A 14,773-nucleotide genomic window follows, 5' to 3' on the forward strand; every position below is an offset into this window, starting at 1 on the left:
TTGAGGGAAGGGCCCTGCTGAGCCTGTTGTTCCAAATATTATGCAGATGTGGGCTACCATTCCCTGGGTCCCATCTCTTTGCCCCATCTCCCAAGGTCTTTCCCAGGACTTTTTCATTCAACTATTAACCAAGTCACCTTAACTTTCTGAGGCCCACCGAGGTTGATGAAGTATTGCTATCTGGGATCTGAACTTTGAAAGATTACACAAGATCAGTTGTCAAGGCTGGAAGTACTGAAAACAACTTCAGTAGCGAAGGAGAGATAAAATGAATGTTACCTACTGGAACCATGCCACAAACACTCTTGTTGGAGTTGACAATGTCTAAGAGGGGAGGAAATTGCTTAATACAAACATAGAAATTAATAGAAGTGAATATCTGAAGCTCAGAGTTAAACTATGGAGTCCTTGATGCTCTCTAAGCATGGTAGTTTGCTTGCCAATATTGCATTACACAACTATGTAACTTCATGAGTGCATTGAAGTTCACTCCAGCAGCCTTCCCCAAGAGCCAAGATTGAGATAAGCAGGGATTAATATTAGACAAACAATCAGGCAGAAAACAATATAATCAAAGAAGCACCAAAGGAGGACATACACCTACACCCAAAATGGCAGGGCAAGTTACTAAACAGGCAGCAAACCTAAAATTTGCCTCGTTGGGTTAGGAAACATCTGCAAGGAAACCACTAAGCTTAGAGAACAGCAAGGACTCCAACCAGAGAATTTGGGGACAGATTATTCCTACATGTGTACCAATCAAACGACTTGTTGTGCTGTAGTTGTTGCTCTTCAAAGACATTGTGGCTACTTAAATTCTCTCAAGTCTGCTTTGGAGAGCTTTGCACATCTACAGATGTCTTTCTCTGTTTCCAATTCTGCAAACCTACGAGGCTTTTAATACATTTTTTTCTTCTGCATGACTATTCAAAACTGATGTTCAGAAGAGAAGTGTTAAAATTATACAAGCTATTGAAACAGGGAAGTACTGCATGTTTAGTTCAACAGAACAATTTGTAAATATGCTAAGTATTCCTTTCTGGAATACCTCTTTAGAGTAAGGTCTGAAAGCTATTTGTAGTGTATCAATCCTTCTGTCTATAATAAAAGACAGTCTACTGCACCAATTTATATTAAATCTTCCAGTTATCTTAATATTGCATAAATGAAACGAGGCAGGAAGTTTTAATAACTGGAAGAACAGCATCAGAAAGCACTCAGTCTGTCATTATAAGCAACTTCTCTGGGTGTTTGCTTTTAGTCACTGGAAAGAGAATTTGTAAACAGAAATTTTCCTCTTTAAAATGTCAGAATGGATATAGAATTTAAATGGAAAATGGCATGAAATCTCTTCTTTTTGGAACATCCTTAGAAAAATGTAACAGAGATAAGACTTTGATCCTTGACTTATGACTACAACGAAGGCCAACATTTCCATTGCAAGTTAATGCTTAAGTACATTTTACCCCATTTTACGGCTTTTTTGCCACAGTTGTTAAGTGAATCATTTGGTCATTAAGCAAATCTGGCTTCCCTATTGACTATAAATTACTTTATTATGATTGCATGTATATACACAGTATACCCGTACAACGAAATTCACATAACACCCAGAGACCAGGCCCAACCCACATGACAGTCCCCAAACACACCTGCACCCACCAAAAATTTCCTGCCCCTAAACCACCCAAGCATCCACACAACAGACCAAGTAGTGCTGTCCAACAGCTCACTGATGGTGGCCCTTTAGTTCATTGTTGAGTGCAATTATAGCTCTGGGATAAAAGCTGTTCAGAAGATGTTTGTTCCTAGTTTTAATGCTTCTGTATCTTCTGCCAGAAGACAAGAGTCCAAAAGGATTGTAAAAAGGATGGGAGGAGTCTCTGAGAATGTTATGCAACTTTCTCAAACAGCGAGATGCGAAGATGTCATCCAGGGCTGGTAGCTGGAGCCCGATGATATTCTGGGCAGTTTTAATGATTCTCTATAGAGCTTTTATGTCCGCTCCACTGCTGCTCCCGTACCATGCAAGAATGCCATATGTCAGGACACACTCAATGATGTTGCGATAGTTGGACAGAAGTAGATGCTGAGATAGATTTATCTTCATGAGCATTTTCAGGAAGTACATCCTCTTCTGTGCCTTCTTCACAAGCATGTTAGCATTCATAGCCCATGAGAGGTCTTCCGAGATATAAATGCCCAGAAATTTAAAACTACCAACCCTCTCCCTTTGCTTGTTAGAAGCTGGCTGGGAAGTTACAAATGGTGATCACATGATCCCAGGATACTGCACCTGTCATAAATGCATGCTAGTGACCAAATTTTGATCATGCGACCATAGAGATGCTGTAACAGTGATAAGTGTGAACACCAATCATAAGTCACTTTTTTCAGTGATGCGTCATTCCCTGGCTCTGCCTGCTGCCCACCTCTGGCCTCAAACTATGGCCCCCTGGGGCCGAAGCAATTTATTCAGCCTGCGGCCTGTTGCACTAAGCCAAAGGGCTGCCATGGGGACAGCGTGGGCACAGGAGAACCAAACCAGTTTGGGAACAGACCGGATGGTTTTTCTTACCTGTAAGAAATCCCATCCAGAAAGTTTAGGTTTATTGGATTTGTATGCCGCCCACTCCCGAAGGACTCTGGGTGGCTCACAATAAACAGGGGAGGGAATAAATAAGACAATACAAACAATTTTAAAATCCACAACAGTCACAATTAAGACAGGGCTGGCTGCTTTAACACCCCCCAGCCTGCCGGAACAGCCAGGACTTAGTAGCTTTACGGAAGGCCAGGAGGGTAGTAAGGTAAGGTGACCAGACGTCCTGCGTTTGGCGGGACACCCCCGCTTTTTAATGCATTTTCCCGCGTCCCGCACGCTTTTTTAAAAAGCACGCTTTTTTGGCACTCGCAGCTCCCGCCCATCAGCTGCTAGCTTGCTGGGCTGGCTCATCGTTCTGTTCTATCTGCTACCTACAAATTTAAGCCAGCCCAGCCTGCCGCTCACTGATTTAATTGGCCAGGACTCCAGCCAATCAGTGAGCTGGCTGGGATGGAAAATTTTCCATCCCAACCAGCTCACTGATTGGCTGGACTCCTTAGCCTGAGGACGCCTGCGCGAGTCTCCATTTTCCTTTCGTCTTTTGGGGTTGCAGCTGCGCTTGTTGGTGAGTAATCTAATCTAATTCTAATCAGAGAATTTTCCGCTTGCCGCGGCAGGAGGAGATGGTGGGGGCAGCGGCAGCCGCCCGCACAGAACTTCCTCTCGCTTCCGGGGCTCCCGCCGCCCGGCAGAAGCCCCTGAAGCGCGTGGAAGTTCTGTGCGGGCGGCTGCCGCTGGCCCCACCTCTCCTCCTGCCTCTTCGTGAATGGGATCGCCGCCTCCGAGAGCGTGGGGGCAGCGGCAGCCGCCCGCAGAGAACTTCCTCTCGCTTCCGGGGCTCCCGCCGCCCGGCAGAAGCCCCTGAAGTGCGTGGAAGTTCTGTGCGGGTGGCTGCCGCTGCCCCCACGCTCTCGTTCGTGCAGAGAATTAGCCTTGGCTGCTGAAGGGATCGGGCCGCCACTTTAACTTTCTCCTCCTCCTCCTCCCCTTCCGCCCTCAGCAAGAGAAAAGGCAGCCGGGCTGGGGAACAGACACTTTGGCAGGGCTTCCACAGCACTGTGGAAGCCCTGTCAAAACGCACGTTTCCCGCCTCGGCTGCTGAAGGGATCGGGCCGCCAGTTTAACTTTCTCCTCCTCCTCCTTCCCTTCCGCCCTCAGCAAGAGAAACGGCAGCCCGCCCGGGGAACGGACACTTTGGCAGGGCTTCCACAGCGCTGTGGAAGCCATGTCAAAACGCACGTTTCCCGCCTCGGCTGCTGAAGGGATCGGGCCGCCAGTTTAACTTTCTCCTCCTCCTCCTTCCCTTCCACCCTCAGCAAGAGAAACGGCAGCCCGCCAGGGGAACGGACACTTTGGCAGGGCTTGCACAGCGCTGTGGAAGCCCTGTCAAAACGCACGTTTCCCGCCTCGGCTGCTGAAGGGATCGGGCCGCCACTTTAACTTTCTCCTCCTCCTCCTCCCCTTCCGCCCTCAGCAAGAGAAACAGCAGCCCGCCCGGGGAACGGACACTTTGGCAGGGCTTGCACAGCGCTGTGGAAGCCCTGTCAAAACGCACGTTTCCCGCCTCAGCTGCTGAAGGGATCGGGCCACCACTTTAACTTTCTCCTCCTCCTCCTCCCCTTCCGCCCTCAGCAAGAGAAACGGCAGCCGGGCTTCCGCCACGCCCCCGCACCGCCGCTTTTTCTTCTTCCCCGGCCTTCCCAGTTAGCTTGCTTGAAGCTCCGAGGAGGCGGGAGGAGGGTCGCAGGAGTGGAAGTGGGGGGAGGTCTCCCCGGCCGGGAACAGCTGAGAGGCTGCCGGCCCCTTTCGCAGGAAAGTTAACTTTTCTTGGCGAAATCCTGCCCCCACGTGGTTGAGTGGTCGGCTGTCCTCTTCCCGTAAGCCGCCCGGAGTTACCTGTGTGTGAGGTGGGCTGCCCTATGCATTTGTGTGTGTGCGCTGGAGAGAGAGTGAAAAAGAGAGGGAGAAATAATTATATTAATTAGATAGATCAGTCTTTCTCCACCTTGGAGACTTGAAAGTGTGTGGACTTCAACTCCCAGAAAGGGAGTTGGGAGAAAGGGAGAAAGGAGGAGAGAATGAAAGGAAGATGGAAAGAAGAAAGAGGTAAGGAGAGGCGGATGGAAAGGAGAGAAAGAGGGGGAGAGAGGGTAGAAAGGGGAAGAGGAAGAGCAGGAGTAGGAGAAAGGTAAGGGAAGAAGGAAGGGAAAGGAGAGCAGGAAGGAAGAAAGTAGAGAAGGGAGGAAGGGAGAAAAGAAAGGGAAAATAAGGTGGTGTTATAACAGGAGGAAGGGATGGTAAACAAAGCAACCCAAACTGTATATTATAACCTATTAAATGAAATAATAAATGTATAAGAATGATAAATGTTAAAACACTTGTAACCAAATGACATGCTATATGTGATGATGGGTTTTTTTCTTTTTGTTTTGTTTTGTTTTTATTGTTGTGGGTATGTGTCGTCTATGTAACAAAAAAAAATAAAAAAAGTTGATAGGCAAGAGGAAGGAGGAAGGAAGGAAAAAAGAAAAAGATTTCTAACAATTTGTCCCGTGTCCTGGGACATTTTTAAAAAGTCCCGATTTTCTGGCTTCATGTTGAAAGCGCAGTGGATTTGCTTAAGAAATCCTAACCGGGGCAAGACAAAAGACACCCTGTCTAAACCCTCTCTCTGTCTCAGTACTTTCATTGAAGATATTAAAACGTTAAAGCAAGAAAACAGACCCCCCGCCTTTTTTACCTCCTTTTATAAGAAAAGATGACCCAGTACCATAGAGCTCCAGGAAATACTTTGGCTAGAGAAGTACCAACTGTTTCTTCCTGGATTTCAAGGAGGGGATGGGCACGGAGGTTGGAGGTCGGCTCGTGTGGAAAAAATGGTGGCAAAGTTTCTTTGAAAAATATTTCCCTGGGACTAATTTCACCATTTTAATTTGCTCAGTTCTTTGTATTAACATCTACATCATTCTGGGTTGACTTGGAGTGCCTGCCTGCTGGTAAGTGAGCTGGTTTTTTTTCTTTTTTAAAAAATGTATTTTAAAATAATATTTTATTTATTATGCATAGGATTTTTTAAAATAGTTTTATTCTGTGTGGATTCATTTTTTAAATTGTCTTAGACTATTTAAAAAAGATTCTATCCAAAATAAATTGAAGTGAAACCATTTTTAAAAATTCTATGCACAATACTTTGAAATATATTGTGCATAGAATTTTTAAAAATAGTTTTACTTAAATTTATTCTGTGTGGAATAGATTGAAATGTTTTACTTCAATTCATTCTGTGTGGATTCTTTTTTTAAATTGTCTTAGACTATACAATACTATTTTTGCGTTGTATGAAAATTTTTGTTGCTCCATATAAAATTTTTAATCAAACCCTCCCCCCCCCCCCGGTCAAAGGTGTCCCTCTTTACCAATCTGAAAATCTGGTCACCTTATACTGCCCTGGGATAGAAGCTGTTTTTCAGCCTATTTGTCCTTGTTTTCATTATCCTGTACCGTCTGCCAGATGGTAATAGTTCACAAAAAGGGTGCATAGGATGAGATGGATCTTTAAGGATGTTTTTAACTTTCTTAAGGCAACAGGAGCTATAAAGCTCTTCCAAAGAGGGGAGAAGGCAACCAATGATCCTCTGGGCAATGATGTTGACCCTCTGGAGCGCTGTCCTATCTGCCACTGTGCAACTGGCAAACCTTACACAGATGCAATAAGTTAAAATACTTTCTATGGTGCAGTGGTAGAAAGCCACCAGCAGTTTTCCATTCAGTTGTTGTTTCCTGAGAAGTCTCAGGTGGTATAATCTCTGCTAGGCTCTTTTGACCAGGGCTGCAATGTGAGTTGCCTCAGGTCAGGTCCTCTTTTATGAGAACACCCAGAAGCTTAAAACTGACCACTTGCTCCATTCGGTCTCCATGGATAAGCAAAGTCTGGATGTCTGATCTATTCCTTCTATAGTCCACTATAAGGTTCTTGGTCTTATTGATGTTAAGGACCAAGTTATTGTCTCCACACCATGAAAGCAACCAGTCCACCTCATCTCAATAGGCAGACTCATCCCCACCGGGGATGAGTTCCACCACTGTTGTATCTTCTGTAAATTTAATAATAGTATTACTGGCATGAGCCGAGGTGGCGCAGTGGTTAGAGTGCAGCACTGCAGGCTACTTCAGCTGACTGCATTTCTGCAGTTCGGCTGTTCAAATCTCACTGCCTCAGGGTTGACTCAGCCTTCCATCCTTCCGAGCTGGGTAAAATGAGGACCCAGATTGTTGGGGGCAATATGTTGACTCTGTAAACGGCTTAGAGAGGGCTGAAAGGCCTATGAAGCGGTATATAAGTCTAACTGCTATTGCTATTGCTATGAGCGGGAATGCAGTCATGCACATAGAGAGTATAGAGTTATGATGGCAAACCTATGGCACGCATGCCCAAAGTGGCACACAAAGCCATGTCACCTGGCATGTGCAGCCTTGCCTATTTGTCTTCCGGGTTTCTGGCCCGCATGCACGCATGACAACCAGCTGTACTTCACATGCATGGCAATGCCAAAAACCAGTGTGCACATGCATGCCAGCCAGCTGATTGTCGGGTGTGTATGTGTGCCAAAACCCGGATGTTTAGCTTTTCTGGAGTGTTATCCCCTCATTTGTGTGGCAGTGCTGAAAACCAGCCTATGCATGCGTGACAGCCAGTGTTCGGCAGGCATGCATTCACTCTAGAACCAGGAAGTTCAGCTTTTCTGGTGCACGGCTCGAGCACACATGTATGTGCACGACATTTCCGTGTGACCTTTTTGGCACTTGGTGCCATAAAGGTTCACCATCACTGGTATAGAATAAGGGACTCTATGGACAACCCTGTGATGTAACAGTGTTAAGAATAAGAGCTGAAGAGATATGATTACCTTATCTGACCCTCTGAGAGCAGTCAGACAGGAAAGCCATAATCCAAAAGCAGATTGAATAAGAAAGCCCAAGAGCCATAAGATTCATGAGTTTAGACACTAGTCTATAGGGAAGAAAATACTGTGTTTCCCCAAAAGTAAGACAGGGTCTCATTTTCTTTCGAAACCCCCCCCCCGAAATAAGCACTTGGCCTTATTTTCAGGGAGGTATTATTATTATTATTATTATTATTATTATTATTATTATTATTATTATTATTTCCCCAGATTTTTTTAATTTTTCATTCTCTTACATAGCATTTTAAGTGTACATTCACATAGTTGTTATTCTTCTATACATTTATCATTCTTATACATTTATTATTTTATTTAATAGATTATAATATACAATTTGGGTTGCTTTATTTACATCCCTTCTTCCTGTTGTAATACCACCTCATTTTCCCTTTCTTTTCTCCCTCCCTTCTCTACTTTCTTTCTTCTTCCTCTCCTTCCCCTTCCTTCTTCCCTTACCTTTCTCCCACTCCTTCTCTTCCTCTTCCCCTTCCTACCCTCTCTTCTTCTCTTATTAGGTCTTATTATTTTTGAGGTACCAGGAGGTGGCGAGCGTGGTCATCTCATGGCTGCTGCTGTGTTGCAATATTTTCAGGGAGGGCTTATTTTCAGGGGAGGGCTTATTTTTGAGGAAACAGGGTAGAACAAAAATTAATAAGATTGGAAGGGATCTTGGAGGCCTTCTAGTCCAACCCCCTTCTCAAGCAGGAGAACCTATATCATTCCAGACAAATGGCTGTCTAATCTCTTCTTGAAAACCTCAAGTAATGGACCAGAACTTCTGGAGGAAAGCCATTCCACTGGTTAACTAATCTTGCTGATAGGAATTTTCTGCTTACTTCTAAATTGGATATTTCTTTAATGATCTTCCACCCATTGATTCTTGTCCTGCCAGCAAGTGCTTTGGAGAATAGCTAATTCCTTTTTTCTCTGTGACAATAGCAATAGCAGTTAGATTTATATATCGCTTCATAGAGCTTTCAGCCCTCTCTAAGTGGTTTACAGAGTCAGCATATTGCCCCCACAGTCTGGGTCCTCATTTCACCCACCTCAGAAGGATGGAAGGCTGAGTCAACCTTGAGCTGGTGAGATTTGAACCGCCGAACTGTAGATAGCAGTCAGCTGAAGTGATCTGCAGTACTGCACTCTAACCATTGTGCCACCTCGGCTCTATCCCACAAGTACTGGAAGGCAGCTTTCATGTCACCCCTATTTGTTGTTTTTGTTAAACTAAGCATAGCTAGATTCCTTTACCATTCATGATACATGTTGGTCTCCAGACCCCTAATCTTTGTTGCTCTTCTCTGCACACTTTCTAGGGTATCAACATTTGTAACTACATATAGTAAATACAGTAACTGCTATTACTACTACCAAATAGCACTTGTCACATTTAGCCTGACACATTTAAAATGTGTGAGCCATATAGCATGGCGGAAAATAGTGAATCTACTTTGAAGGTATACTATGCAATTATTTCATTGTTGTTGTTTTAATCTAGGCCTTTCTCCCACCAGCGAGACTGGCTATCTTATCACCGAACTTATCACCAGAGTGTTGGAAATGTAAGCAAAATCAAGGCACACATTACCACATGTGGTGGTTATGCCCAAAGGCTAAACAATATTGGAATAGAATACGAAAATGGCTCGAAGAAATTGCTAAACAAATTGAAACTGGAATTATTTTTATTAGGAATACCTACAAGGAATGACAAAAAAACCCACAGTATTTAATTATACATATCATAACAGCAGCTAAAATAACATGCACAAAATTGGAAGAATAATAACATACCAACAGAGAGGAATGTTATAATGAGAGTGTGCAGAGATGGACAAAATTACCAAAGAAATAAAAGAAAAGGAGGAAACAGAATATTATATGGTATGAAATGAGTGGTAGAAATGGCTAGAGGACAGGTGTAGAGTTTAAAGAAAGATTAAGTGAAGTGAACACAGGAGCTAGAAAATAGCAATGTATAGGTAGAGATGAACAAACAGGTATAAATGGAAAGAAGGATTGTAAATTAAGGACTGTATATAATAGCATCATATGTATATAGACAAAGAGAAACTGAATTAAGAGGCGTGAAGTACATTTACAACGGATGTATACCGAGGTGGAAATGTTGTACAGAAGGCAATTGTAAAAAATATTTTTTCTTTTTGTCTTTTTTTTAAAAAAAACTTTTCAATAATTTTTTTTTAAATCTAGGCTTTTCTCTTCAAGTTCTGGATTGCCAACCTCATTCTTTCCCTTACAACCCAAGGCAGGCTATATGTGACCCGTGGAAATCATAGAAAATCTCATGCATGGAGAAATACCATAATGTAACATCTGTATTTCTTTACTTTGACAGCTTAAGGGCTGTACTTACCTTTTTGTTGAAAATATAATCTTCTCTATGCTTTAAAGTGGACAACATGGTTCCTCAGTGGTTAAGACACTGGACTTGTCATCTGGCTAGCTGGCAGGTTTGAGACCCGAGCTTCATGCGAAGGATGATCTCCCATTCTTGATTCAGTTCCTGCCAAACTAGCAGTTTGAAAGCATACAAATGAGAGTAGATCAATAGGTACTACTTCGGTCGGAAGGTAACAGTGCTTCGTGATGTCATGCTAGCCACATGACTGTGGAAATAGAATAGAAATGAGCATTGCCCCTCATCCTAGTCAGCAACAACTAGCGGAGTAAAATCTACACAGAGTCCATTACCTTTTACCTTATGCAGTATCGGCCCTACCATTAAGGGGTACATGTGGCCCTCCATGAAGTGGATCCAACATTTTCAGAATAGTTAAACCATCTTTTTGATGTGCATAGCTAAATGTCTATGGAGATTCTCAGTTCCCAGAACTAAAGAAGCTTTTCACATGAGAAGTGAAATGACTTCAAGAAAAAAACGAAGTCCAGTTGCCTTTTGGAAAAAAAGCACTTTTGGGACATCTTTTTTGAAGACATAAGGATTCTTTTATCCTTACAGGATTTGAAGGCATTTTTGGCTCCATCTGTTTTTGGAAATCATCCATCCACATGACATAAGAACAGGGGAATGGTCCTTGTGCATTAAAGGTAAAAGTTCTCCTCGCACATATGTGCTAGTCGTTCCCGACTCTAGGGGATGCTGCTCATCTCCGTTTCAAAGCAGAAGAACCAGCGCTGTTCAAAGACGTCTCCATGGTCATGTGGCCGGCATTACTAGATGCTGAAGGTGCACAGAACACTGTTACCTTCCCACCAAAGGCGGTTTCTATTTCTCTACTTGCATTTTTACCTGCTTTCGAACTGCTAGGTTGGTAGAAGCTGGGACAAGGAATGGGAGCTCACTCTGTTATACGGCACTAGGGATTCGAACCACCAATCTGCCAACCTTTCTGATCGACAAGCTCAGTGTCTTAGCCACTGAGCCATGTGTTCCTCCATATGCATTAAGTACCTTGAAATCATGGTCCCGATCAGTAGCTGGAAAGGGGTGGTGATAGCTGTTTCTGCTGAGCCATTTTTGCTTGTTGAGCATGACTCAATTATGCATGCCAAGTAGCTTATCCTGCATGTCCTAGTCTGGCCCGCTGCCCTGATTCCTGGGACCACAGTTATCTAATCATCAGAACAAAGTAAATTTCAATTTTAATTGAATGGGAGAGATAAATCAAATTTAAAAATGTCCTTGAATGCAGAACAAACCTGCAAGTAAAGTTTACTTCAGGTGAAAGTGATTCTTAGAAACTATAAGGTTTAAAATTGAGTTATCTCACCAGTATGCATGTTAAAGATGAGCACGCTTTGAATTTTGATGCAACTAGCAAGGATTGGCAACCACCATTTCTCTCCAGGTATTGCTGAATCCATCTACGTGATTATTAGCCATGGTTTGTTTGTTTTTTGTGCCATGGAAAGCTGTAATTCCGCAAATTTCCACGAAGAAAATCTGTAGACCCCTATATCGAGAGATATGAGAAGATGAAGGCAAGAGAGCAAGATTTAACAGAAAATTATCAAATGCAGGACACTAGATGTCAGGCACAAAGCCATAAATGCTACATAGGAATTCTTTCATAGAATCATAAACTGGAGCTGATTTATTCAGAATCATAGAATCATAGCATTTGAAGGCACCTTGGAGGTCTTCTAATCCAACCCTCTTCTTGGACAAATGGCTGTCCCATCTCTTCTTAAAAACCTCCAGTACTGGATCACACACAACTTCTGGAGGCAAACCATTCCACCGGTTCATTGTTCTCACTGTCCAGAATTTTTTCCTTAGTTCCAGGTTGGATTCCAAGCTGACACTTTTATTGTTGCACACCTACAGACACAATCTTGCCAGATTGAAGACTCTGTTAGATATAAAACAATGTAATATAGTCTGTATATTATATAGTCTACTATGTAATTTAATCTGTGAATTGTTAGTGAGAGACTGTCTTCACCCTCTTTGTCCTACATATGATCTCTGGGATGAGTTGCCTCTTAATATTCTGGGACACAACCACTTCCTCCTATTGAGGAGGTGGATTGAGGATCCACCTCCTCAATAGATACCATCTGTAAGGGTCTGTCCCACCTCTCCATTCAAGAAAGCAGAACTCTTGAAACAATTAACAGTTCAAAAGGAATTTTTTATTGAAGGAAAGTGATAGCAAGACAAAGGAAGCAGTAGACATGGTCACTCTCACCCAAGGTTCCTGCGGTTTCAACACCCTCTATCACATCTTCTCTGTTTGTAAGAATTAAGTCCTGTATGGCTGTCTCTCTGGTTCCCTCCTCTACCTTTTGGATAACAAATTTGTCAGCTGGGTTGGTCAGGAACCTATTCGATTTCTCACTTAGTGCGGAATTAGTCTTCCAGTGGATGTCAGGATAATTGAGGTCCCCCATTACTATTGCAGTGTGTTTCCTACATATATTTGTTGGCAAAAAGTGCATCTATTTTTTCTGCTTGGTTGGGTGGCCTATAGTATACACCAATGGCTATGTCATTCTTTTTTTCTTTTATAGTGGCCCATAGGCATTCTAGAAAGTTTTCATCTTTGATTTCATGCATTTCTTTTTTTTATTACACAAAATGTAAAGTTTATTAATTTTACTTCTCACTGGTTTGTTCTGGCATGCTTCTAAATGATGTCAGAGTCACCTGGGTCAATTATAGCAAGTGTACATACTCTGTAGTACCTCCCACAAGTTGTTCCCAGTTCAATATTGTTGCCACTGTAGTGATGCACACCAGTTTTGGCCAACATAGCATAGTATTCAATTTCTGATTTTCTCAAAGCAGGACAGTTATTGGCTAGGATAACCAACTTGGCTCTGCCCTGTCGAATCATTTTCAGAGTTTGTTTATATCCAAAGACATTTTTACCACTTTTCATAACCAGCTGAAGCCTAGAGTTTTTGGATTCTAAAGACTTTTTCGTCTTCTTGGCGGCCACCATCTTGCCAGCTCTTGTTGGCCCTGCTGTTGCCAGAGGAGCCACTCCAAGATGGCCGGGCAATGAGGAAGGGAAGCGATTTCATGCATTTCTGTAGCAATGTAGTGGTCCTTTGCAAGCAGTGCAACTCCAGCTCCTCTTTTATGGGGTCTGTTTGCTTTTTTTAAACAATTCTTATCCCTCTATCAGTATGTTCCAATCATGATTTTTGTCCCATCAAGTTTCTGTAATTCCAACTGATATATATCTACCTTCATGTATTAATAGTTCAAGTTCACCCTCTTTGTTCCCCAAACTTTGTGCATTTGTATATAGGCACTTGAGGTCTTTGTGTCTGACTCTGGGTGTGCTTCCTATGTCTCCTATTTGGTATTTGAGTTTGTCTTCCTTCCCATCCCTCTTTACCTCATTATTTGACTTGTTTTCTAGGGGGTTTCTAGGACCTGGAGATTGGTCACCCTCCGCCCTCAATTTTAGTTTAAAGCCCTCCTGATAAGTTGAGCCAGTCATTTTCCGAAAAGATTCTTCCCAGTCTTTGTGAGGTGCAGCCCACCCCTTGCCAAAAGCCCATCATGGAGGTAATGCAGACTATGGTCCAGGAATCCAAAGATTTTTTGGCGATACCAATCTTTAGCCAGTGGTTCACTTCTAGAATCCTTTGTTCTCTTACCGGAGTTATCCTTTCGTTGGTAGTACAGATGAAAAAACTACTTGTGCATCTAACTCCTTGACTTTCTTGCCTAGCTGCTTGTAATCACTCGATGTTGTTTTCAAGTTCTTTCTTGTGCCATTAATCCCTACATGTAGTAGTAGAAAAGGGTAGTAATATGTGGGCCTAATTATTTTGGTTAGAATCTCAGCCATAGCTTTGACTTTTGCTCCAGGGAGACAATATACCTCCCTGGATTGTATGTCGAGTCTGCAGATTGGCTGGTTCTGTTCCTTTACGAATAGAATCTCCTATCACCAACACTCATTTTTCTTTTTAGGGGGTACAGTCTGGGGTGCTTTTCTGTGTCAAGATTTCAAATAGCATCCAAAAGTAAATCAGAGTCCAAGGCAAAGTATTGCTCAAAGTTCCAATTTATTAAGAGAGGCACATTATTAAGAGTTGGCACATCTGGGAAAACCCGAATCTGAAGCTTGTCGGTTTTCCCCACCCAGGTAAAAGTTCAAGATCTTGCCCCCACACCCGCAAGTCCATCACATGGTCCAATCTCCTATTGCCACGCTGGCAGCTTCCACCCATCCAGTTCCGGTCAGGTGCAGAGGTGCAAAGAGAAAGGATGACCTTGGCTTTCTAGAAAGAATTTTGTTATGGCTACATCGCATCTCACAATCCCCCCTCCCATTTTCCCACAATAGAAAATGCATAGTAGAATAATAGAAAGTGTGGCAGGCCAAAGATCCAAAAGAAAAGATGGCTGCAGGCCAGGCATTGTGTTTATCCCAAGTGAGTTTTTTTTTTTTTTAAATATATTTTATTCATTTTCACATTCCATTTTACAATCACTTATATACAGGGTATTTGCTATAAGAAAATAAATAAAAAAATAAATAAAAAAAAAGAAAAAAGAAAACACAACTCATCATTCACAACCCCACCTGACACTTCCATCCTCCATACACCCCATCTACCCCCTCCAACTTTCCTTTCCTCCCTCTAACGCTCCCCTCCTACTTCCCTTTCCCCTCAAACCTTCCTTCTCCCCTTACTCCCAACACGCCCTCCTTACATTCCCCTTACTCCTTCCTTACTCCTCCCTCCTCTTTCC

At 42.9% G+C, this 14,773-nt stretch overlaps 2 protein-coding genes across 2 annotated transcripts in view; one reads left to right on the forward strand and one right to left on the reverse strand.

Moving 5' to 3' along the window:
* TRPC5 (transient receptor potential cation channel subfamily C member 5) overlaps positions 1 to 14,773 on the forward strand; it is a 172,248-nt gene that overhangs the window by 23,929 nt on the left and 133,546 nt on the right. The window lies entirely within an intron of this gene.
* On the reverse strand, positions 12,627 to 13,001 carry LOC116515868 (60S ribosomal protein L30-like). Its single transcript, XM_032228152.1, has one exon. The coding sequence runs from the start codon at positions 12,999 to 13,001 to the stop codon at positions 12,684 to 12,686; it is 318 nt and encodes a 105-aa protein (XP_032084043.1). The 3' UTR covers positions 12,627 to 12,683.

This window comes from Thamnophis elegans, chromosome 12, assembly GCF_009769535.1.
Source record: "Thamnophis elegans isolate rThaEle1 chromosome 12, rThaEle1.pri, whole genome shotgun sequence".
Taxonomy (NCBI): Eukaryota; Metazoa; Chordata; class Lepidosauria; order Squamata; family Colubridae; genus Thamnophis; species Thamnophis elegans.

What these genes read in the sequence shown, in the direction of transcription:
- LOC116515868 (XM_032228152.1), bottom strand. Translation starts at nt 13,001, where the DNA reads ATGGTGGCCGCCAAGAAGACGAAAAAGTCTTTAGAATCCAAAAACTCT.